This window comes from Thamnophis sirtalis, unplaced genomic scaffold, assembly GCF_051295495.1.
Source record: "Thamnophis sirtalis isolate CommonGarterSnake01/CBP01778 unplaced genomic scaffold, rThaSir2_p1.2 scaffold_5, whole genome shotgun sequence".
Classification (NCBI taxonomy): Eukaryota; Metazoa; Chordata; class Lepidosauria; order Squamata; family Natricidae; genus Thamnophis; species Thamnophis sirtalis.
In genome coordinates this window covers 63039058-63065769 of record NW_028261385.1, presented here as the reverse complement: position 1 = coordinate 63065769, position 26712 = coordinate 63039058, and the positions used below count along the sequence as shown (strand labels likewise).

The 26712-nt window shown below is 38.1% G+C and overlaps 1 protein-coding gene across 1 annotated transcript; it reads right to left on the bottom strand.

Moving 5' to 3' along the window:
- Positions 1-3757: 3757 nt before the first annotated feature.
- On the bottom strand, positions 3758-9377 carry LOC106537487 (cryptic protein-like). Its single transcript, XM_087716402.1, has 6 exons — positions 9355-9377; positions 8753-8802; positions 8484-8663; positions 6884-6998; positions 6687-6793; positions 3758-4209 (listed from the first exon to the last, which is right to left on the bottom strand). The coding sequence occupies exons 1-6, from the start codon at positions 9375-9377 to the stop codon at positions 4076-4078; spliced, it is 609 nt and encodes a 202-aa protein (XP_087572528.1). The 3' UTR covers positions 3758-4075.
- Positions 9378-26712: the final 17335 nt, after the last annotated feature.

Below are 26712 nucleotides of genomic sequence, written 5' to 3'. Positions count from 1 at the left end.
GGGTCTGGCTGCTATCCTGGAGCAAAAAAATAATAAAAAATAAAATCCTATCCTGAGACAAATCTCGAATAATAAATTCCATGACCAATCAACTACAGATAGGATTTTTTTGGGGGGGGTGATGGTGTCTGTGTGTTTCAAACTGTTGCAGTTTGGGCAAAACATTCTGTGCATGTCATTGGCCCATGTCTCTGTCTATCTAGTTTTAAAAAGAGAAATGAGGTAGAAAAAGAAAAAAAAGGTCAGGATTTATTTCAAATCACTGTTAAATAAAGGCTTTGATTTCCATTATACGCAGGCAGACCTCATTTTACATTGACTTTTTTCTACTTTTGGAATGGCTCATTTATAAACACTGAATTTCACAAAGTGATGCTAACAGGGTCACTCAGTACACAAAAGAAACACCAAAACTAAATATTGGCTGCCCAAAGTCTGTGTCATTTCATGACAGAAGAAAAGAGGATTCCAATCAAAGGAACCCTAGAGAATATTAAAAAGGAATAATTACAATTTAACGGTAGTCTTTATATTTCTGTCTTGAACTAATGATAGATTTATTAGATCAGTAAAGATCTGAACATTTGAATTTATGCAGAATAATAATATTGTGATCTTTAAAAGTAAGGAACTCAAGGGCAGTCTTTATTTAGCTGTTTCTCTTCATTCCATTCCATTCCATTCCATTTATTAGACTTGTATGCCGCCCTATTCCCGGAGGGACTCAGGGCGGCGAACAGACATATGGGGAAGGGGTGGGGGATACAAAAACAACGGAACAAGACAGGATACAAAGACAAGTTAAAACCACACAACAATCAGCAATTCGAGTGGGGCTGGGAACTCATCAGCCCCAGGCCTGCCGGAACAGCCAGGTCTTAACGGCTTTGCGGAAAGCCTGAAGGGTGGTGAGGGTCCAAATCTCCACGGGGAGATCGTTCCAAAGGGCCGGAGCAGCCACAGAAAAGGCCCTCCCCCGGGGAGTTGCCAGTCAACATTGGCTGGCTGATAGTATCCGGAGGAGGCCTAATCTGTGGGATCTAATTGGTCGAAGGGAGGTAATTGGCTTTCATTTCATTGTCTTTGGCTTTCATTTTACCCAGGCTCTAGAGCAATATTTCTCAAGCTCAGCAACTTTAGATGGGGAGACTTCAGCCAGAATGGGGAATTCTGGGACACGAAATCTACACCGCTTAAAGCTGCTGAGATTGAGAAGCATTGCTGGAAAGCTCTGGTGAACCAGCTAAAAACTACCTCTCCCCTCCCGGTCATGACTAACCCAATGCCTGTTAAAAGTCATGAATACAGCAGTATCTCCTGCTTATATTTAGGAAATTAAAAATCACTTAAGAGACATGGGTGGTATAGAAATTTAATGACTAAAATAAAATAAAATTCAGAGAATGTTGCTCTGGATCTGTGGAAACTATTGCTCTGTTTTTGCAAAACAAAAAAACCCATTCATTTTATCTGCATGCACTGCTGGAAAGTAGATAAAGAATAAGCAGAAATCAATCACCATCACAGGGACATTTTCCTGTTGTTTTTAACTTCAACCATTCCTCATTTTCTCAGTAAGAAACAAGGAAACAAAACCATGCTTGGTCTGTGTGCATTTGTTATATGTAACAGTTACATTTTAAGACATGTTTTAGGTAGCAAGTAAGTCCCAGTGATTGGTATTGCTCTGCCACAGAATCATTTGCCAGCAAATGTTTGTACATTTGTAATGTATATGTGTTATGAAACAGACCAAGATATTTATTCAGGAACAGACAAAAATTGTTCTTAAGATTCAGTACATACATTTCATCTATGTATTTCAGTATCAAAACAACATTTGCACACCCAGGCAATTAGTTATTGATCTAATGTATCATTGTCTTGCTATTGAAGTAATTTCTCATCTAAGCATGAGTAGAAATCACTCAAGACTTATTTCCAGGCAGGTACATTCTGCATGACTGTATCCATATAGGAAGTTTTATGAAAATCTTTCTGAAAAATCAGTGCTCCTTTTTTTAAACTCCTCAATTTGTCTTCCCTGCCTGCAACTCAAGTCTTCTACTTTTTAAATCAAATCTAGGTCCAGGGGTGTGTGTGCAATGGCATATTTAAAAATCCTGAACTTGGTTGCTTCAGTCATGTAGGCAAGTTTAATACACAGTGCTTTATTGAAGATTCCTCTGGCCTATTCATGTTTATCCAAATGCACCAAAGTCACTGCAAGTTTGATGAATACAGTGGCAAAACATTTTCTTTGTGTGTGTGTGGGGTGTGTGTGTGTGTGTGTGTTACAGTTCCAGGAAGAATCAGATGCATGTAAGAAACATTACAGGGCTACAAGTATAACATTGTTCCAAGCATTATTTATTTTTTTAAAAAAAGACGTGCATGAGGAACTGAATGTATGACATATTGATCTGTTAACTTCGACATTTCTCATGTAATAGAGGCTAACACTATATTGAATGGAGCCATATATCAAATAAGTTTCAAATTAACTTTCACCAAAGATTTCTGACACACGAAGAAATCAATGCAGTCAACTGGATTGTTACATGCAATCTCCATATTTTTACCACCCCAAAGTTAACAGCTCTCCTCCTGTGCTGGTAACATGTGATCTCTGGTACCCTCAAATCAATTAGGAGGCTTTTTTTTATTTTACAAAAACAGGTAGAAGACTGTCATTTTTGTCTTCCTTTTTTCACCATTAGAAAATATATTTGTTAAGCCTCATTTTTTCAGGCCTCTAAACCAAACATAGTCAAACATGTATGAACCTGACCATACAGATGGTGGTTTGGAATAGAATGGATTGAAACAAACTTCCCGAATATGAGATTTTACCTCAGGTAGAGAGAACTGAAACATTTGTCTTTTATGAATTCTGATGTAAAGCTAACAGATCACAATATATTAATCTTGATTTGCAAACCTTTATATTTGCCAAATATACCAATTCTTAACTCCAAAGATGCATTAAAATACATTTAATTTAAAATTCATGCTTAGAGAAAACAATTAGAAATGAGTAATTTATATTAATATAAATGTGCAAATTATATTAAATGTACCCTTCCACTCATATATTTTGAAAAGAAATAGCTTGTCTTTAATTTTACAAATTAAGGAAGAAAATAGAGCTGATGTATCAATGAACACATATACAAGTTACCTGAATCAAAAACAGACCAATTTACACATTCCTAATAATGTAAGAGCGATGTAATGTAACTGATAGAATAGTCTTCTAGTAAGAAACATGATGAAGTTGAAAAAGAGGAACCTATAATAAATTGTTGCATTAACAGTTTGAATATACATCATAAAGAAAGCGAGACAGACACACTATTTGAAAATATTTTAATGTCACAGAATAGCTAAGTTTTCTTCCACTGGAAGAGTCAATATTGCAACAGATAAAGTTTTATACTGCTTAAATCTGATTCAAACAGTAGTAGTATTTGTGCAACATTACTGCATACTAGTTTTGATTAACAATAACTTAACCTTTGGTTTAACGTGGAGCTAAAATATGAAACACCACTGGCGTTTTTGGTTAATAATTGAATGGGAGAATACTAGGTGTTAATCAGAAATTATTTTCATAGTACCACAAAAAAAGAGTATATTTCTCAGGTCAGTAGGAACTGAGCTCACTTAAAGATTTTGGTTTTACTTTTCATTGATGCAGATTTGTTTACAACTAGGCACAGAAGCATTCTCACTATGGTGCTCCTGAAATATCTGCAATTTTAATATGGGAGCTGAAATTCAACTATTTGAGGGGCAGCATAAATGGCAAGGTTGAATTAGGTCTTATACAAATCCTTAATAGTAACACATCTGCATCTTTTCTCCTTGATATTATATAGTAAACACTATTTGAATGAGGTAATTAAGAGTCATTTCACCATATAAATGCTAACTGGAATTTTATGAAAAGTAAATATCCTAAAGCATTCCTGTTAAACAGGTTAATAAATAGTAGACATGCAACAGTCTTTGTTTCTAGCCTTCTAGCATTCTGCAGATCCATTTGCATTTCCAGTCCAAATAAGTGAGACCTTCAAAGTTGATAGAAAAGCTTTGTGCTGAAACAAGTGAGGTAGCAGCCTAGTAGAGGAATAAGAAAGCATACTGTTTGCTGTAATCTTGGGCAATTTGAAGTGAAATAGATGAATTTCTTTTCTTCATTTAAAGCTGAGAAAAAAAGGGGGAAGGGCTAGTTAAAGAAATCTGCATACAAATTCTTTCAACAATACTTAGTAATTTCCTCTAAGCTCTTCTGGAAGTACTTAAGTAAAATATTAAGTAAGACAGTGCAGAAGTCAATGGCTGTTGAATTCTCATAGGAGAGGTGCAAATAGGACCCATAGGAGCCTTTGAAACCAATTAATGGTAACTTATCAGCATTAATCACATCACGGATCAAAAGTAAATACAAATCACTAGTTAAGAAGCATTGCTAATAAAGAGGATTGTATTTCTTGGCCTTCGGTCCCAGGTAAGGAAAACAGAAAACGAGATTAACACTTATAACTTGTTGACAAGACTCCCATCAAATATTGTACTGGAACTCACCAGCAATCATATTACCTAACACAATTACTGGAAGCAAGATTAAGAAAAGTGGTGCTAGATAAATGGCTTATAAAAATGTTATATCATGAGAGTATTTTTTGCTTTTCTTTAACAATGTTATCACTGTTGACTAGACATTCCAACATATTTTGTTTCATATAAGATGATTTGAGACAGCCAGTTTGGTGTTGTGGTTAAGTTATCAAGTTGGAAAGAAAGTTGGTTCTAATCCTGCTTTAGGCATGAAGCTAACTGGATGACCTTGGACCAATCTTTCTCTCTCTCAACTCTTGGAAGGAGGCAATAGCAAACCATTTCCAAAAAAAACCTTGCCAAGAAAACTACAAGGACTAGTTAAGAGAGAGTAAACAATGATTTGAAGGCACAAAAAAGAGGTATACTGCTTGACTTAATAACTCCCCCAACTGACCATATGATGCTAATACAAAATTAAATGGTTCCATTTATGAGTACACTGGTGTTAACTATTTTGGGTAATCAAACATCTACAAGAAAACAAGCTCAGAGAGCACCAAGGTCTCTTCATTTCATCCCTGAGCTACAAATATTCTCCTTCATTGATCTATAAAATAGCAATAGAGTAAATGTGGTACATGAGACAAATTCTTATGTAAAGTCTACCCTGTCCCTCCCAAGGTTTCTGTGCCACAACAGCTGCATCAGGGACAGAAAAATCTGGAAGTTCTCTTGCAAGAAGTCTGCTTCATCTGATGAATGTTTGCTTGTGATGTTTGTAAATGTATTTTAAGGGGAAAAGTGGATGCTTTTTAAATGAACAATTGGAAATAATATCTAGAAACATAGCTCTGTCACCTCAGTTATATAGGATATATATGTGTGTGTGTGTGTGTGTGTGTGTGTGTTTGCATATAAATAGAAGGTAGGCATGACTAGAGCTAGTTTGTTTTCAAATCGAATTGCCTAATGCATAGTGAAAAGACAATAAGGTATTTAAATATGGGAGATATACTGTATGACTACTTTTAGAAAACAATGAGCACTCAAGACCTGAAGGGATCATTATAATTGCTTTTCCCAACTATAGATAGTCTTTGACTTACAACAATTCATTTAGTGATTGTTTGAAGTTACCTCACTTATGACCATTTTTCATACTCATGACCATCACAGCATCCCTATGGTCACATGATCAAAATTCAGATAGTTGGCATCTGACTCACATTTATGACAGTTGCAGTGTCCTGGGGTTATGTGATCACTTTTTATGACCTTCTGACGAGCAAAGTCATTGGGTAAACCATATTCACTTAAGAAACATGTGACTTAACAACTGCTTTGATTCACTTAACAACTGTGGCAAGAAAGGTCGTAAAATGGGGCAAAACTCACTTAACAAATGTCTCACTTAGCAACATAAATTTTGGGCTCACTTGTAGCCATAAGTCAAGGACTACCCATATTCATGTAAAGCAGTTGGCCTGGGAGGGGTGACTCTAAAAATTCAGTCCTAGGCCACCAGCTATGAATCAATGTCTACAATAGGGGTGTTGTCATGGTGGCCTCATGTGACTTATCGGGGCTTTTTTCCCCTTTGCTAAACCAGGATGTATCCAGCTCATGGGGCGGGAGTTTAACAGCCCTGATCCACAACATCTGAGAAGGCCCTTTCTTGCCTAAACCTGATCTAGAAGGCCTGATCTAGAAGGCTATACTAAACCCTCTGTGAAGAAAAAGAAAACCATTGATATAGATAAATGCTATGACATTTTGGAAAGTGTTTCATATAAAGTGGATATATAGAACAAAGCACCACCTCAACAAACTCACAGAAATCTTTTTCGGTTTTAACTCAGTGAGATAAATTCAATTTAGAGTAGCCCACAAGAATTCATATATAGCTTCTCCTTTACTCTTTTGCAATGAGAAGTACAAAACTATTGACATCTTAAAGCCTGACAATTAAATAAGCTAAACTTTACTGCAGAATAATTTATACTTTATAAATGTGATCATGTTTCAGATTTAGGACTCTTGATTCCTTTTTTTTTTTTTTGCATCAACTATAGGCGTATTTTTAACTCCCCATCCCCACCCCCGGTGATGTATCTTCTTACCACAATTTTGTCTTTGTTCAGATAAACACTGGAAAACACCATAAGCACATCGACACAACTGGCAACCCTTCCATATCCATTCTCCATGCACGAATGGGCCACAATTGCTGTCAATGACAAATCAGAAGATGCAACCTTATTTCCAAGTTCATTGACAAGCCACAATCCCCCCCCAAATATATGTATACATTTTTTACCTTTTCCGTTCATCATGCTCGCAGTATCTGCCAACAAAGTATTGGGGGCATGCACAGAAACTGCCCAGGATGCAAGTTCCTCCATTTTTACAACAGTGCCGGTTAAGGGTCCGACCTGAAAAATAAATAGCCCTTAGATGACAAAGAAACAGATTTCTTTGAACCTTCTTTTTCACTTGCTTTTGCCAAGTCTTCCTAGCTGCCAAAGGCCTGGTTCTATTGGCCTTAAGGGGACCATAAAATTAGCTGCCTGTTAAGGCTGTTTGTTCAGCTAAGACCAGATTGTTTAGATAAGGATTAAAAGCAAACTGCTAGAGATTACTGCATGGCCAAACACCACCCCTTGACTTGTTCTACTGCAGAAGCTCCATGTCAAACTGCAGATTTCACTTCTAGCAGAAGGTTAATAACCATACTTACTTTTGAAAATAGCGGAAAGAAAACAAACATTATCCTTTTCTAAATCTGCAAAGATTTATCTTATTTTAGCTAAACTATACCTTCAAGTAAAATCATACACAATGTATATACCTATTCTATATCTATTTATGTTTTAACTATAATAAAAACATTATGCTACAATATGCCTATCTCCTAATTTGCTTGGCAGAAAGAGTTATTGCAAATGGAACTGTAGAGCTGATGAGTATTTTTTAAAAAGGTTTGTCCTGGATACATGGAGATCAACGTTTTCCAGAAGTAAGCAACTGGATCTTACTTGTCACAGCTCATTACAGAAACATTGCTAGAAAAGTACCATAATTTGTCACCCCCCATTAGATTTCCAAGTGAAGAAACGTATGAATTATAATCCTAAACATCCAAAAGTTTTAGGGTCTCTAAACCTACATGGGATTAACTGTCTACAGAGCAGCATCTGGGTATTGATTTTTTTAAAAATACACCACTGGCTCAGTGGAATACAATTTAGCATATATAAAGTGTTGGGCTGCTCCAAATCTTCCTTTGCTGGGTCCTACAAATGACTGTAATTTATAGCACAAAGTTTCATAGCATTTTGGCCCAATGCAGTGTAAAGACAGACTACATTGGATTGCAGTTGAATTCTTCAGAAATTCTACTAACCAAAATACTAGTGGAGAATCTCATCTTGTTGGGAGCAGGGCAATGCATAAATTGAATAAAAAACAATTTAAAAAAAAATCTCATTCTACCTTGCCTATTGTCCAGGGCAGATAAGAAGTTATTTTGGAGAAACAGATTTTCCAATGGACATACTGCAAGATGAGATTCTCCACTAGTATTTTGGTTCATGGGCATTTATTGCATTTTTATTGTAAAATATATATTTTATCCTTAACACATTCCTCAGAGGTGGGCAAAAGTAAAACTGAATGCTTGCTCTAAAGACCTCATGACTAGAGTAGTACAAAATGACTAGGTAGTACAAAATGATTATGGATAGGACTGGCTAATAGATTTCATGGCAAAACAAGGATTTGAACCCAGGTCTCTCTGCTAAGTTCATGTTAATACTACCTATGTCAGCTGACTGGTGTTACGGGCACTAGATTGGAGAAATCTGTTGCTATAATAAATCCAGATATCAAGATTTAGAGTATTTAAAAAAATAACTTACTTTCTGTTAGCCCAGTGAAAGGTACAATTGGTCTCGAGTGGATCTGCTTTTTATACTCGGAGCTGTGATTCATAACACTGAAGGCTTTTAATGTGGTGGCTCTCTCTTTTGCACTGTGCTTTTGAATAATGTCATCCACATTTCCTTCAGAGTGAGGAGTGTCATCTTCTTTTTTAAGGCCTGGTGGGATGCAAAGAAAGAAGAACATAAGAGAGTGCACCATTTTACAGAAAGCAAAATTGGAACCAAATTATGGGAAAACTACTCACCTTCTCCAAAATTAATATTCTGCAAAACCAGAGTGATTGTTAAAATAAACCTGGAGAGGCAAAGTATGCACAGACATTAGTTCAGCATGAAGAAAGTAGTAGTACTATAAAACTAGTATTATAAAAATTCATTGAATTTTCCTACTGGATAATTATATTTAGGAAGGCAGACTTAATTACAGACAAAGCAATCTGAGGCTAAATATGCTTAGGACAAAGTAGTAGAGTAAAGTCAAATTGAATTGTCTGAGACTTCTTTCAAAGAGCAACACAATTCTAGGGTATGGATAAGCCTCTACAGCAGGAAACATTATTATACATAGTTATAAGATCCCAGCTAAATAATTCTATTCTTTTCTTTGTTACTGAGTTAATTGCTTCAAAATCACTTTTGTAGCCCTGTTACCAAAGCAAAGCACTGTACTGTAAAAAGACAATAGTTCTGGAAATTATATTTTACTTTCACTAGAGCCAAAATGAGCAATATATGTTATATCTCTTGCTTCTACATGGATTTATAATTTTGCCTTTGTGCATATAAAGAATAGAAGATGCATGACTGAATACAACTCGATTATCAGGATATAAAAATGCAAACTTACCTGGTATTTTGCCTCCAATACATTTTCTTAAGATGTTTTTGTTCTTCAAGCCCACTTCAGTTCTAATGCTGTTTCCAAGTAAGTAGGGTCGAGACTTCTCACCCCCAAAAGGGCTGTTTCCCGTGATTAGATGGACTAATAAAAGCAGAAGAACCTTTTTTTTTAGCTGTCTCTCATTTGCTCCAGGGGCACATGCCTTCTAAATCTAGAAGCTCTTCTGTGGTTAGATTTTCAGAGAGGAATAGTTCATTCTAAAGTGGGTTAGTTCCTACCCCTCCCCTCCATAAACACATCTTGCTGGGGGAGGAGCAATCTTTCACACACACAGCAGGAGGTTGAGCTTCTCCTTCCCAAGGAGTCTTCTAGCATTGGTCTTCAACTAGTAAGTTGGTCCTGATAAATTGCCCTATTTTAGAGTAGAATAGAATAGAATTCTTTATTGGCCAAGTGTGATTGGACACACAGGTATTTGTCTTTGATGCACATGCTGTTAGTGTACATAAAAAGACAAGGTACATCCATCAAGAATCATAAGGTATAACAATCAATGATAGTCATACGGTACAAATAAGCAATTGGGAAACAATATCAATATCAATATAAATCGTAAGGATACAAGCAACAAAGTTACAGTCATGCAGTCATAAGTGGGAGGAGATGGGTGATAGGAACATGAGAAGACTAATAGTAATAATAATGCAGCCTTAGTATTACTATTAGTCTTCTCATTGTTCCTATTTTACAGTAAAAAAAAACACAGAAGAATGGGCCACTATCTGTGCCAATAATATTTAATTCTTGCTTGCATTGAGTTTTTAAGAGCTGAAGGTCAGGTATAAAGGAAGACAAGGGCTCTCTGCACTTTTAAATTGTGGAATAGTCCACAGGAAGGTGAAGCTTACTATGCAACAGAGAAAAATATGTCCTTTTCATGTCCTTGTAAAAAACCTCTTTGCCACTGGTTATGATAGAGATTCAGGAAGTTACTCCAGAAATTTATTCCAGATATGATAATAAAATATGGCCATTGTTTGGTCATAGTTCTGAAAAAGGTGAGATGCTTTTCATCAAAGAAAAGGATGGATCAAAACTTGAATATTTAGCCATCCGTTTTTTTAAATTAATACAAAGTGTATTAAAAGTGCTTGTGGCTTGTCTTTTAAAAGGAGTTGCATAAAATATAAAGTATGCATTCACAATTTTCTCTGCATTTAAGAAAAACACACCAGAAATTGAACTGATCCTGTAGAAAAATGGACATGACATTTACTGTCCTTCCTCTTTTGTTTCTATTTCAGATCACTGAGCCCTTGGACATCTTGAGATTTCCCTTGGACCATGCCAGAATAAGGGAGAATCAACTAAAGAAGACTTAAGAAGATATGCAGACAAGAAGGGATTAGGAGTGGAGAGTCTGAAGTTCAAGTTGTCTCTCAGCTACGGAAGCTTACTGGATGACTTTGAGCGAACCACCACTCAAGAACTACCTTGTAGGTTTCCCATATAAACTATCTATTTTCCAATCATTTTTTTTATTTTTTATATTCTTTATGCATATCAATGCATGAATGGTGTGGTAACTGGGTAACATATATTTCAGTACACATAAACATAGTCTTATTATTCCTAAATATTACATTTCATTTCCATTGTTCCATATTTTTATACATGTCTTTTATTATCACCCTTTGAACCAACTTTCTGTCCTTTTGTATATCTTAACATATTAATATATAATTATTATTTCCCCTCACTATTTTCTATCCCTCTTTTAACTCCCCCCCCTTTCATATCGCTATAATATTCAAAGATCTGTTTTGTTGTTCATATATCCGTAGTTAAATCAAAGTTCACATGCTCGACCTCGTATTTCTCTCAGAGCAGTGGACTTGTGATCTTGGTCTGAGGGGTAGTGAGATCTTACCCCTGTCGTGGTCAGACCACTACCTACTGAGGCTTGACTTTTGGAGACCAAACCCCCACTGTAGGGAGGAGGAACCAACCAGGTGGTTCCGCCCCAGGCGACTTATGGACCCGTCGGGTTTTCAGACGGAGCTTGGGGTTATTCCTGATACTCTCGCCCGCAGTCCGGCGGAGACCCTGGTTGCTGCTTGGAATTCAGCAGCGACAGGGGCTCTTAACCGGATTGCGCCTTTACGGCCGCTCCGAGGCAGTGGATCCAGGAGGGCCCCTTGGTTTACTGAGGAACTCCGGGAGATGAAGCGCCGAAAGAGACGCCTAGAGCACCGATGGAGATCCAGAAAATCCGAGTCGGACCGAGCACTTTTAACATCCAGCATCAGAGTCTACATCCGGGCAATCAGGATGTCAAAAAGAACATACATTGCCTCTCTGATTGCTTCCGCTGAGTCGCGCCCAGCCGCCTTGTTCAGGATAACCCGTTCCCTCCTAAATAGGAGGGAAACGAGCGATCCTTTGCAGGGCAGAGCTGAGGACTACGTCCAATTCCTCGCGGATAAAGTTGCTCGGTTTCGGACGGACCTGGACTCCAATCCCACAGAACCAGCTGAGGCACCAAGGGATAATCTGGTAGGACATCACTGGATTGATTTTCAGGCTGTTACCCCTGAGGACGTGGACAAGGCCATGAGAGCTGTAAGTGCCTCCACATGTGTACTGGACCCGTGCCCCTCCTGGCTGGTTGTTAACAGCAGGGAGGTGACACGGGGCTGGATCCAGGCGGTTGTTGCCGCCTCCCTTTGGGAGGGGGTCTTTCCCCCCGCATTAAAGGCGGCGGTGGTGAAACCCCTCCTGAAGAAACCATCTTTGGATCCAGCCGTCCTAAACAACTATCGTCCAGTCTCCAACCTCCCCTTTGTGGGGAAGGTTGTTGAGAAGGTGGTGGCCTTTCAGCTCCAGCGGTCCTTGGAGGAAACCAGTTATCTAGATCCCTTCCAGTTGGGTTTCAGGCCTGGCTACAGCACGGAAACCGCTTTGGTCACGTTGATCGATGATCTCTGGAGAGCCAGGGATGGAGGCCATGCCTCCATCCTAGTACTCCTTGACCTCTCTGCGGCTTTCGATACCATCGACCATGGTATCCTTCTGCGACGACTGCGGGAGGTGGGGGTGGGAGGCACTGTCTTGCGGTGGTTCTCCTCTTACCTCTCGGACAGGTCGCAGTCGGTGTTAGTTGGAGGGCAGAGATCGACCCCTAGGCCCCTAATGTATGGGGTGCTGCAGGGTTCGGTCCTGTCCCCCCTCCTCTTTAATATCTACATGAAACCGCTGGATGAGATCATTCGATGGCATGGGATAAAATACCACCAGTATGCGGACGATACACAGCTGTATCTGTCCGCCCCGTGCCAACTCAATGAAGCGATGGACATGATGAGCCAGGGCCTCGAGGATGTTAGGGACTGGATGGGGGTTAACAAGCTTGTACTCAATCCAGATAAGACCGAGTGGCTGCTGTGCTTCCCTCCTACTAATTGGCCAAGTGTTCCATCTCTCAGGCTGGGGGGTCAAATAGTACGCCCCTCAGATAGGGTCCGCAACTTGGGAGTCCTCCTGGACCCACAGCTGACTTTTGAACACCATTTGTCAGCTGTGACCAGGGGGGCATTTGCCCAGGTTCGCCTGGTGCACCAGTTGCGTCCCTACCTGAACCGGGAGGCTCTCACAACAGTCACTCGTGCCCTTGTGACCTCTAGGCTGGAGTACTGCAATGTGCTCTACATGGGGCTGCCCTTGAAGAGTATTCGGCGACTTCAGCTTGTCCAGAATGCAGCCGCGCAAGCGATCGTGGGTGCGCCTCGATTCACCCACGTAACACCTATCCTCCGCGAGCTGCACTGGGTGCCTGTTGGTCTCCGGATTCGCTTCAAGGTGCTAGTTGTCACCTACAAAGCCCTTCATGGTATTGGATCTGGGTACTTGAGAGACTGCCTACTGCCAATTACCTCCACTAGACCAATAAGATCCCACAGACTAGGCCTCCTCCGAATTCCATCAGCCGCTCAGTGTCGACTGGCGACTACCCGGAGGAGGGCCTTCTCTGTGGCTGCTCCGACCCTGTGGAACGAACTCCCCGTGGAGATTCGTACCTCACCACCCTCCAGGCCTTCCGCATAGCCCTTAAAACCTGGCTGTTCCGACAGGCCTGGGGCTAAAGACTTGCAACCCCACTCCGAATGGTATGATTGTTGTGTTTTTTAGCTGTGTATGGTCTTTATGTTTTGTAATTTTGTTTGTTTTTTCCCCTTCCCTTGAATTGTGAGCCGCCCTGAGTCCCTTCAGGGAAAAGGGCGGCATACAAATAAAGTAAATTAAAAAAAAAATTCCATCCTTCATTCTTCCATTTTTCAATATCTCCAGATACAGTTTTAGTATCAGTCATGATCATTTATACATTTAGGATATTTCTATTCATATTCTTTCCATTTCTTCAATCCATATAATTCATATATTCACCCATTAAGTTCTAACCTTCCACTGTTTTTCATATTTTTATACATATTTCATACTAGTCATTTAAAGTGTGTTTTTCCCATTCTTCATATCCATTTATGTTACAATATTATCCTGATACCCATATAAACTATTTCGAACTCCTAAAGAAAGTGTAGGGTTAAGATTTAACACGTCATGGGAAAACAGCAGAGGATGTTTGTGCTGTGGGTTGCTACAGGCATGGAAATGCTCAAAGACTTTATTCTGCTTGTGATTGAAAAATCAAACTACCATATAAGAAACAAGATACAGACTTAGCTCAACCTCTGCATTTCAGTAGTTTTAAAATTCAATGTATCCTCAGTTTAACTTGGGAAAACTGGGGCTGAGAATCTGGGCATCATTTCAATAGGAACAACTTTCTCATAGGAGAGTTCAGTCTGATGAATTATACTTGATGCCTCCACGGGTAATCCTCGACTTACAATAGTTTGTTTAGTGACCATTTTTATGTTGCAATGGTACTGAAAAAAATGACTTATGACCATTTCCCACGTGGCTGTTGCAGCATCCCTGTGGTCACATGATCTAAATTAGGAGGTTTGGCAACTGGCTCTTATTTATGATTGTTGCACTGTCCCAGGGTCATGTGATCACTTTTTGTGAGTTTCTGATAAAGTCAATGGGGAAGACGGATTCATTTAACAACCGTGTTACTAACTTAACAACTGCAGTGATTCACTTAGCAACTGTGACAAGAAAGGTCATAAAATGAGGCAAAATTCACTTAACAAATGTGTCGATTAGCAACATAAAAGTTGGGCTCAATTGCGGTCGTAGATTGAGGACCACCTGTATACGTGGCATAGCCCGACTCCCAAATTCCTAAAATAGTCCCCAACTGAAAGATTCCATTCTGGCTAGGTCACCTAAACAGTTACTGGTTAGACCCAATGAATTTGGGGTTAAAGAACTCCATGAGAACAGCCCACATATTTCGAAAAAAATTAAATTTATATGCCACATCATCTCACAATCGGGAGTTTAGTGCCCAACCTTTAGAGTATACCAATGATTAAGAGAAAGAAAACATGGAATTGATTCACCCAGAAGGTACAGTTACATACTTCTGCATTCAAAGAAAATAACCAAATATTTTCCATAGCAACACAATTCAGATTGTAATACACCTACAAAAAGCAATAATAAAAGGAACAAAAGTCATTGTTAAAGGGGGGAAAAAACCCCTGCAAGCTATAAAAAGGTGCATCCCAACATAGCTACTATTTTTAAATGCCTTAAATGTAAAAAGTACTGTCAGCTTGGGAGGGTAGGAAGCAGTTATTTTTAATGTATTTTACCTTGCAATAAATTTTTACCGTATGAATGCAAATTGGATACTTAAGGAAAGATACAGATCTCATTAGTTCAGATATTTTACATTTGTTTCTGTAATGTAAATATAGGTAAACATTTGTTCAGTTCTTTGAGGATCTCAGGTTTTGGTTGCTGTGATAAGATAAGATAAAGTTTAAATCTATTTCAGTTTTATTTAATAAACCATTCTAGCCTCAGTTGTCTTCTCTCCAAAATAAAAATAAGATTGAATCACTTATTTCGAATTTGTGAGGATCGTATAAGATAATTGGTACAATTTCATTTTTAGAGAGCTAATCATGTAAGCCTTTTGCAACAAAACAACGATATCAGTTTGAAGGTTAATGACTATGACATATATTCCCCTGAGTTTCCTCATTTTCCAGAAGAATTTTATGCTCAATTGGCAACTAACTATGCAGTAAGTGGAATAACAATCACTAGTGGGATCAGATGGCAATGGAATGCATAAAGTAGCCTGTTGTATCTAGGAGACAGTGCTAGAGGCACCAACATTTTGGAAATAATGATCATTTGAATGTCCATATTTTCCTAGCTACATGCATTTGTCAGTTAACCAGCCAAATCATGAACTAACGAAACAGACTATAGTCTAATGATTCCTAGCTTTTTCCATGTCAAGGACCACTCTAATGTTACTGAAAACTTGTGAGGAGCACCACATAAGCCAGTTGATGTTAATTTGGAGTTCAGATATGCTGTTATGATGTACAGCATCATAACTCAATGCCCATGCTTAGTTCTGGCCCGGGAGCCACACAGGAACAGCGAAGGGCTGGTCCGTTATGCCTCTGTCAGTGAAAACAGAGCTTGGGAAGGGTGCCCTGCAGCCCTTTGCTAGCAAACACGGAGTGCAAGAGGCTGTTGCAGCCGAAAATGGAGCTCAGGAGTCTGTTTTTTTGCTGGCAGAGCTCTTGGGCCACCATAGGTGCCCTCACATGAGTGATATCAATCTGGCCATGCCCACCTTGCCCCCCCCACCCCCAAGGTCAAACACAACTCTGATGCGGCCTTCAATGGAGTTGAGTTTGACACCCCTAAGGTACAGTATTTGACAAATCTTCAGTTGTCAATTACAAGACCACAATATAGTTTAAAAACACAAAAACAAACTAAGAATAAAAATGACCAACATGTTTTTAAACTGTCAAATCTTGCAAGATACATGATGATATCATCATGACCATTAGTTAGATATACAGTATATAAGTTATAAAGGACTGTTTTTTATATGTTGAGGAGTCATGGACTGAATTTGACATCATTACTTACCCTTTAAAAAAATATGTAATTATGTTTTTATTTTAATCTTTGAAGGTTAAAAGGCAGGTATTTTTTAAATTGTTAGAAGTTTTATAGAAAAGCAGTTTATGTAATTCTACTTGTAAGAAAGCCTACTGAGCCTAAGTGAACTGACTTTGAAATAACTATATTACCTTAGTAATATTTTCCAAAGCACCAGAAGGCAAGACAAGAAACAATGAATGGAAACTAATCAAGGAGAGAAGCATCCTACAACTAAGGAGAAACTTCCTAACAGTGAGAACAATTAACCAGTGGAATACCTTGCTTTCAGAAGTTGTGGGTGCCTCATCACTGGAAGCATTTAAAAAGAGATTGGCAGTCACTTGTCTGAAATGGTATAGGTGGTTGGAGTTCTAGGCCTCCTAGGTCCCTTCCAACTCTATTATTCTGCATTCTATTCTGCAATACTTTTTCCTTATAATGTAGGGATGTAATAATAACAAAATCTTAATAGCACGTTTCTTTAAATAATTACAAATGCATTCTATTTTCCATCATGTCTGTTGACATCGCTTATAGAATACAATACTGTGGAAGTTATTAAAAGGGATTTAAGAAAAGAATTAATATATTCTCATGTACATTATTTTGAGAATGAATCCTTTTAAATTGTGGGTCAAGTATCTAAGGCATTCATAGGGTTGGCATGTATAATTTATATAAAGTAGAAAAATAAATTCATGAATAAACATGTATACGATTAGTGCACAATTCTAAGATTACAGTCTGCTTAAATTTTCACAATCGGTGTAATTGCTGCTCATTGAGATATGTTGATCATCCTTTCCCATCACTGATCATTTGAAAGGAGGATAATCAACGTATCTCATTGAGAGGCAATTACACAGATTCTGAAACTTTAAGGAGAATATAATCTGAGGATTGTTGAGGGAAATTTGGCTAGGTCCATGTATCCCTGCTTCTGAATGCCTGTAGACAGTTTTTGTTATTACTACTTATCATCTTAAGAAATATAAGAACCGAACTCTCTTCAACATTCAAGATATGCATTTGCCCTTCATCATAAAATTGAAGAGGCAAAGCAAATGCCAAGTCAGAATACTTATTTGTTTTCAGAAAATGTAATATTTCTTTAAATGCCATTTGTCAAGTGGATATATTTCTAATGCAGACCTCAGTTCTATGTCAGGAGGAGCAGCAAGAGGCAATATTAGAAATATGAATGACATGTCACACCTCGTGCCATTTGCTTAAGATCAGAAGTTTGCCTTAAGTGAAAGATCTAATGGTTCAGGCCGCTGTAAATCAACCGAGAAATATTTCTCACCCTCTCGTCATGTATCTTCCTCTGCTTCTGCCCGAAAGAAGGAGTAGGCAATATGGCTACAGATCTATTAAACTTCTGTTTTCTTTCTCTGACCTGGAAGGAGTTTGTCATTAGAAATATTGAATAGCCTCCAATGTTTGATGTCAAGAAAAGTCCATCAGGAAACAATTCTTAAAGGGCCCAAAGCTGACCGGCAGAGTAATGATATGCCCCTTCCTCATCCTTCACTTTTATCAGTCCTCCTAAACAAGATAAGATTGGAAACTCAACTCAGAACTAACCCTAGAAATGTCATTCTGTTTTCAACAGAAGACCATGGCAACACTTAATAAGGGAAAATGTCATTCTCCTTTGGCAATAAATTAATAGATGAAAATATTTAAAGGGAGAATTTATATTTGTTGAATTAATCTTTGAACACCATTAATGTTGATCTGTAGTTCAATTATTACCTAAAAGAAATCTCCCATGTCAACTTGTCTGGGCTTTCATCAGGCATAGGAAAATGGTGATCCTCCAGACATAATAATTGTCAGTAGTCCTACCCAGCATAATTAGTGATGAGGGATTATGATGTTGCAAAATTGGGTTCAATTGTGGTCGTAAGTCACACTACCATTATATGTTACAGGACTATAGAATTCAGAAGCTGTTTCAAGAAAAATTACAAGTAGAATAAATATTTTAAAATTTGGTGTAGTTTGAAATTCCTTGTTGTTTTTTTCACCAATAAAATAACACGCCATGGAAGATCCCATGATTTCAATGGGCTTTAAACAGAGCCTAAGAATGTTAAATTCCCCAGTGGGATGAACGAAAGGCAAGGAGGGAGGCAAGGGAAGAAAACTAAATCAAAACCTTAAAAAAAGCCTATTTAGCTATTTACTGCTCTCAAATAAGGATGAAGGCTGCAGATAAATGGAATTGTTTCTGCCAGCCTAAGTCTTTTCAGTTTGCTGAAAGTTGTAAATTTGAAAACAAGATTAGAGGTGATGTATAAAGGAGCAACAAAAGGATTTGGTAAGAATCTATTCAAATAGAACCAGAGAAAACTGCTAAAAACAAGTTAAGGTTTACTTGAGAATTAGCTCTTAAAATTGCTTTTCCTCTTTCAGAATAAAGGAACTGTCTGAAGGCTAGTGCACTTCAGAGAAAGTGATTGGTACCACCTTACCAGATTTTAATTGTACTTATTAAATGATAGCAAAGGAGTTTATTTTAATGACCACATCAGCTGGATTTGGGAAACATAGCCAGCTGGAAAGAAGGTGGATACTGCTGTCAAAGAAAAATACAGGTTCAATAATTTGAGTAACCAACAACATTTTGATTTTGTGCAAATTTATTATTGAACTGTATTTAAATGATGGTGCAATGATTGTGACTGGAGGATGGAAATGAATTATGATACATGTATTATCATCTTGATGAGATCTACAGTTGCAATGGAAATTCATGGTAGCAAACCAGCAACTTTCCTTCTGCTGATATTCTCCTGTCACTAATTTCAAGAATTCCCCAAACCATTAATCAGATAAGATAAAACAAGAAAGAAAATATCATAGAAGGATTAAATTCCCATTTCTCCAGATTGGCAATATCAGTGTAGTTATCGAGGCAGGACAATCTCATAATTACATCATAACACAAGAGATATAGCTCATGAACTTCCTCCATTATCTTTAAGTTGGCCTTGGGCCTCAGCTACTGTATCAGTCAAAGTAAATACCAGAGTGATTTCTAATACTGATCTTACAGAAAATCTGTTTCTCCTGTTCTATATCAACCTTGAACCCACGAGGCACTTGATTGCCTTTCATCATGGGCAAAGATAATACCTTCAGGTAATATAGGTAAATAAATTTACCTGAAAGTAATAGAATCTTAATCTTCCTAAGACTGATATCCTCCAGATGCCTTGAACTACCACTCCCAGCATTCTCTGACTGATGATGTTGATATCACTGATCACCATCCTTGGGTGTCAAATGGCAGGAACTATAGTTTAACAATCCAGGACTGGAAATGACTTGGGAATTCTGGGAATTGAAGTCCACACATTTTACTGTGGTAAGTTAGCACCCACCCCTCTCCTAGAAAAATGAAATATTCTGGGAAATATTGAAAATGCAGAAGATTATATTTTCCTGGATAAGAAATGGACATGTTTTTAGGACAGAAACAGACTCACTCTTAATAGCCCCCACCTTTGTCAATAGGCCATTAAAAAAAAACACCTGAACTAGTCTACATAACAAAGGTAGGATTAGCCTTCTACAGAAACTCATCACATGGCAACTGGGAACTCAACCAAGCTTGGGACTCAAAAGGCACACAACAAAGTTATCTAAAACACACATCCCTGCCACCCCTGGGAGTCAAACCAATCAGAATACATTCCTTACACAGGAACAGGAAACAGAACAGGAAACAGAGAGGTGGGGCGGAACAGAGAATATAAAAAAACCCAGGAACTCTCAGCAAGCCCTTTTTCCTCTTTTCTTCTTCATCCAACATCTTGAAGCATGTGATCCCCCTTTTCTGTTCAGGAGCTCAAACCATGTGATCCTGTCCACCATTAAACCATCTTTCCAAGCAGCCTCCATGTTTCCAGTGTCTTTTCCCCCACTTGGAACTGAACCCAGAATGAATTTTCTTCCAACATTACAATTGCCAACTTTGAGAAACATTGGGTAAGGGGATCTAAACTTCCTGCTTAAGAGACCTGCTTAAGAGAACCTGCTGACTTTTCAATCCCCAAAGCTATCTTTTGCTATATTTAATTTCCAGGTATATTTTTTTCCAGGTGTAAAAGAAAAGTGGGTTTTATCTTCTATTCAGCATAGTAGTATGTATGTATGTTTCCATTTATTTTATAAATCTGTTAGTCATATCTAACTCCCCCCCCCCAAGAGTTCAAAGTACCTTTTACAGGTGTTTTGATTGTCTTCCTTTGATCCTCATAACAAAAACAACAGTGTCCTGTGAGAAAGATTGGGCTGTGAAAAAGCAACATTGAATTTCCATGGCTAATAGGGGACTTGAATCTGGGTCTACCTCATGTTAATTCAATAACTTGAGCACTAAACTATGCTGTCTCTGATTTTTAACTAGGGTCCAGTTTTCAGATAATGGGCTTTTTTATTCCAACTTTTGTGGTCCCTTCAATTCACAAGGCCAAAACTGTCCATGTTTTAAGGCATTTACAAGACAAGCTATTTAAGGCTTTACAAGACAAGCTGTTGTATACAATAACTTTGAGATTCCATTCCACCCCTCCCCCCATTTCCATCTTAAACAGGGAAAGTTTGTAAAGTTATTTGCAAATTATCCGCATATTTGCCAACAGGCAGACATGCACAGGATTTCTACATTGTTCAGTAAAGCCCTACAGCCAAAGCTAGTCCTTAGGGGAGGGGAAGAGGGAATCCCTTTAAAAAGCAAGCTTACATTTTTTTCCTAGGAGGAGGAAAGAAAGGGGGATTTTTGTAAGAAAATGATTTTCCACCCCTGTGGCTGTTTTCCGAGTGACAGAAACAAAGTGTTTATCAGGAACATTTTGCTGTCTTCTCTCAGCCACCATCAAACTGTATATTTCTCTCTCTCTCTCTCTCTCTCTCTCTTGAAGTCCACACATCTTAAAGTTGCTAAGGTTGAGAAACACTGATGTGGAGTACAAGTACAGGGCAGCCAAAACAGCAAAGATGGCAGGTGTGGGGAGAAGACAGATGGATATGGGGGGTTGAAATAGAGGTGGACGTGGCAGATCAGGAGAAGTGTGACGTCCTTGCCTAACAACTGCAACTGGTTTCTCTTCAGATAGTATAAATCTTTCGCAACTGATGCAAAATTGCTAAATGGGTGTGTAATGTTTCACCTGAGGACTGCTTCACTTGGCAAATCCAAACCCAGTTAAGATCATTAAGCAGGAACTGCACGTATTCTGTTCTACAGCACCCAATCTAATCTGCACCCAGTCTTTTCTTAAGGGTCACAAGCTAGTGGAAGCACTACCTTTAATGATCTGGTGATCTGCAATGCTAGGAGCACCCCTCCACACACACACAGATACCCACTCACAGCCACAATAGAATCCCATTTTCAAAGTCTTTGAGATTATTTTTGACTTCTGCTTCAGCCTCCTATCACAAGCACATTTATAATAATATATAATATATAATATATTAAGCATATAAGATTGCTTTCTTCAGGAATGACCAACATGTTTGATGTGTTTGTGTTAATTCTGCTATGCTCTGCCAAAGAAAATAATGTTGTATTAAGCTGTATTTGGGATTCTGCAGCTGACTTTTCCCCCACATGCTGAGGGTCATAACATTCCTGACTTGTCCCCCTTTCTCTCAGCTTTTAAAAATGCTATTAACTTTTAACAAGCAAATACTCTCCTGGTGCATATAGAGAGCCTGCTTAACCCTACAGGGATATGTCTAAACCTTTCCCCCTGTATTACTAACTGTAGGTACCTGATGATGACCTGTAGGCTTTTAAAATAAGACCATGTGTTTCCACTGTCCTATTATTCTGGAAAGTGAGGATTTATGTTCCCACTGTAAATTCTGAGACAGAATAGGAATAGAAACAGAAAACAATAATGTGAATTGTTTAGGTTTCTCAGGATATCTTTGGAGACATCATTCTAGAGAATAAAAGGCCTTTGAACTTGCTTTGGAAGTTAAAACTAAAATAATGAGGACAAACAATAGAAGCTGAAAGTTGTTGTGAGAAAGCAGAAGGGGTGATGTTTTAAAAAATATTAGTTATGAAATGGAAATGTCATCTTGTCTCTTTCACAGTAGGTTTTTATGAATTAAAACATAGTTTTCATTGTTGCTGCAAAATTGCTTTTCTAACATGGTTTCCCCCACTTTAAAAAGCAAAACAAATCCCAGAAATGTCATTACTTATCATTTTCAGTTAGGTGTTTATGCTATTTGTATATGTTTAATGAATTTAATGAAAATTTAATGTAATGAAAATGTCAAAAATTAAATTAAAGCTCCTGTTTCTTACTGTAGAGGCTAGACAGACAAGGCAACAATATCCAGCATACATATGAAATATAACCTTGTTGCTACCGAAAGTCATATTGCCAAGGATATTTCTAAAACATGAGGCTTTAAGCTGAAGACTTTCTCTCTAAACTTCTAATGGTGTATCTACACAATCTACTGTATATACACACACGTGCAGAGATAAAAATCCCCTACCATTCACTGCAGCAAGAGAGAACTGAATACTTGCTGAGAGAGAGAAATACCCTCTAATTGCCATCTATATATAGACTTCTGTGGACCTCCCATCAGAGTCTTAAAGAGGTGATACCATAGATGCAATGAATCAGCCTCATTGCATCAGCCTTGCCTTACATTGCATCAGCTTATTGATTACTGCTTACAACCTTTCATCACCTGGCAGCTATTAAATCCTCAGTACCTTGGCAATCTTTAAAAACAGTTTCATTTTATCAGATTTTCAACCTTAGCTAAGCTAACCTTACTTCCAAGAAGAGGTTATTTATTGTTGATCTATTTACTGTTGTACTATCATTTTGATTTGTTGTAACCTATCCAAAGTCTTTTGAACTAGATGGATATAAAAATGGTTTAAAAAACCTAAATGAAAAGTAGATGTAAATAAAATATATGCAGTTTATGGTAGTAGTATCTTGACTCTTCATGTCTATAAGCAATTACATGGCAACCCTTAATTACTCAGCTTTTCTGAACCTGTGCTGTTTGGAATCAACTTTGTGTCAATAGTTTTCTTCAAGGAAGAAATGCTAGGCAATGCGTTCAGCTTTCCACTTAATAATAAAACTGTTTCATGCAAGTTCTCCTGCTGAGAGGATCCAGCCCTTGACAGATAATCAGTGGCTCCCAGGGGTAGGTCACATTATTTCACAGAGGCAGGCAAGAGACTGCTTAAGGCAGGCAACAAGGCAGTTTTAAGGATACAATTTCCAGGTCATATTTTACAGGGCATTGCCTTTCAAATGGATGGAAAAACAAAAATGGTATTTGTGTCCACCCAGCAACCAATCTGAAGGGTCCAATTCAATTATGAAGTGATTTTGGTCTCTTTTTTTTGCTTACAAACTTATTGTAAGCTAAAAAATTCATTTATTCACTTTTCACATTTCAGTTCCCATAAATTCATAGGCATATGTTGCTTAACGTCAAAACAAGTACTAACAAAATCCCCATTGAGGAAACAAATTATATCTGATCTCGATTGATGTAGATCATTTAATCCCCAGCTTTTAATCTATGCTGGGCTGAGATACATCCCAGAGCAAGATCAAACAGAAGTCCTCAAGTTAGGACCAGCTGTTTATCCAACATTCAAAATTACAACAGCATTGAACAAGTGGTACTTACAGTACAAATGCTCCTCAGAATTCTGGCTATTGAAGCACTCCATGGTCATGTCACATAAACTGGCTCACACAATGGTTGCAGCATCTTGTGGTCACATGATTGACAATTGTGACCTTTCCTGCTGGCTTCTCACAAACAAAATCAATGAGGAAACTTGCAGGGAAGTTGCCTCCTTCAGTCACTTCCACCCATTATTCTCCTTAGGACTCCAATTCAGAGTATGAGATGCTAGTTCATTGCACTCAGTTTACCAGTCCATACTCCCTAGAACCCGTCTATATCCCTTGCTGACCTTCCTACAGTCCCCAAAGACTCCCTGATACTTCCTAGCACCCTTTGTGACATGTCCCCACTCCCGTGTGATATTCACAAAGCCTCCCACAATCCTACCTGGAACTCTTTGTTCAATGTTAGTATCCTTATTACTGGTTTAGGACAATTTAATTTTATTCAGTTGAGGAAGATTGAGCATTTTGAGTGCCAGTAAGTAGTAAGAAACAACATCTCTACTGAGTGTTAATTATGCTGTAGAATTCACTACCATCAGTTGCAATTATCAATTTATATTCATAATTTTAAAAAGAAAGAACTGGACAACTTCATGACTGTAAATCTTGATGGCCTTATACCAGAGGAACAATAGTGGAAGTTGTCTCTTCTTTTGCTTTGTGAGTTTTCTAGTTTGGCATTGAGATACAGAAATTCTTGATTAGTTAGTGAGGCCTTTTGTCTAAACTAATAAGTGTCTTCTTACTATCCTATGAAAGGAACTAGCAGATGGTTTGCTAAACTAGTTCAGTGTTTCTAGTAAAAAATATTGCTAGAGTTTCTTCTTTGGATATAGAACAGAAACAAGCCTCTAAAGGAAATATTGCAGCTGTCTAAGAGGAAATAAACCTCAAACCATGTCCTTTCTTTAACATTAACAAAGAATGAACTTGCCATTTAGAGAAAGGTAATTTTTTAAAATACAAACTTTTCTTTAGGCAGGAAAATGCATTCTGGGACATCCGTTTGTGTTCCTATCTTCATTTTGAAAAAGAGATGTATACAAAGTTACATGATTTTTTCCCCCTCCAAAATGCGTTGACATCACAGTTCCCCCCTCCAGAATTTTGTGTATAGCTGTCTCTCGTTTTTGATGACCCCCATTCAGACTGTTCGAAATCAATATTTTTTTAGAACTATAGGATGGTTTTGAAATGTATTTTAAATATTGAAATGCAAAGATAACTAGCGCTAGCAAGAAGAAAAATATGGATTAATTGTGGTTTTACAGCAAAGAAGAAAAACCTGGATACATTATGGCGATTCTTAGAAGTATAGCAAGTGTGAAGTTTCCAAAATAGAGTGATTGAAGAAGTGGCAGCATCCTTTATTAGTTTTTAGCTTTGTTAATCTTCTCAAGATTAGTAAGAGAGGGTAAATCTAGTTGGGCCATTAACAAAGTATGAAGTTCAAAAAGATTCTACATTTGAAAGAGCCAAATCCATCCCTTTGACACCCTCTCCCTCCCCCCACATCCTCAAAATTTATTGCATCTTCCTTTTCTAGTTGCTTTCAAGTTCAAGCTATTCAGAATGTAACTATTCTGCTCAATTCACGAAATGAGTTGCAGTGTGGGTAAACCTATGGATTTTTATCAGAAGTCCATAAGATCACTGTACATCCCACCCACCGTTCCCCAATTTCTGGGCTATTCTGTCTGTGAATATTTTCTCTGAGGCTGCATGAGATAGTGGAAACCTAGGTTTTTGCAGGGCCATCTGTCCACATGCTGTAATGCCTAATCAGTGTTTTCTATAATACTTATCAGGTCTTATTTGGGCTTACTATAAATATGGGTTTATTGGTCCTTTGAAAGTGTATCTGTCCTTCAGAAAGTCAGTTTAAGCCAGGGAAGAGATAAGTGCTTATAGTTTTGGATGCATTCTGCAACAAGGGACCTTACATTATTTATTTATTTTACTGTTTTTGTTCTATTTATTACCCGAGGACTTGCGCAGAAGTGCTATATAGATATTGTCCTAACTGGGCACAATTGTCCTAGGACTTGCATTGCAGTTTATACATCTGTTTCTGCAATGCACCATTTTTACAAGTGCCTCCCTGGTGAGTGGAGATGGTACCCTTTTATCTATTCCCTTTCAGGAGTGGCAGCACTAGGTTCCATGGAGATGATTAACTATTATGTATGAACCAATCCTAATTGTGCAAATACAGAAATCTATTCTAGTGTGTTCATTTTCCATGTAGTGGCTACTTCTGGCTAGTAGGTCATGATCTGGACTTCTTGTTCTGTTGTGCCTCACTGCCATTCCCTCATGACATTATTCAGGGACAGAGCCCAGCTGTTTATTGCTGTCTCCTCTTTCACTCATTTTCTTTTCTTGTGCCTTTTACCCTGCCAGCTCAACCAATTTTGAACAAGGATTTAGCATCCTTTCAGAAGAGCAACATACCCACGTTCATCATCAATTCCAGCCTACTACAACTGTTGGTGTTTTCCTTCTTCTCAAACCAATCACTTTTGTTTCACACTCTGATTCAGTC

What these genes read in the sequence shown, in the direction of transcription:
- LOC106537487 (XM_087716402.1), bottom strand. Translation starts at nt 9,377, where the DNA reads ATGTATTGGAGGCAAAATACCAG. An exon ending in GAGCATGATGAACGGAAAAG is followed by an intron (nt 6,794 to 6,883) that starts GTAAAAAATGTA and finishes TGTCATTGACAG; the next exon opens with CAATTGTGGCCCATTCGTGC. An exon ending in TGAACAAAGACAAAATTGTG is followed by an intron (nt 4,210 to 6,686) that starts GTAAGAAGATAC and finishes TTTTTTTCTCAG; the next exon opens with CTTTAAATGAAGAAAAGAAA.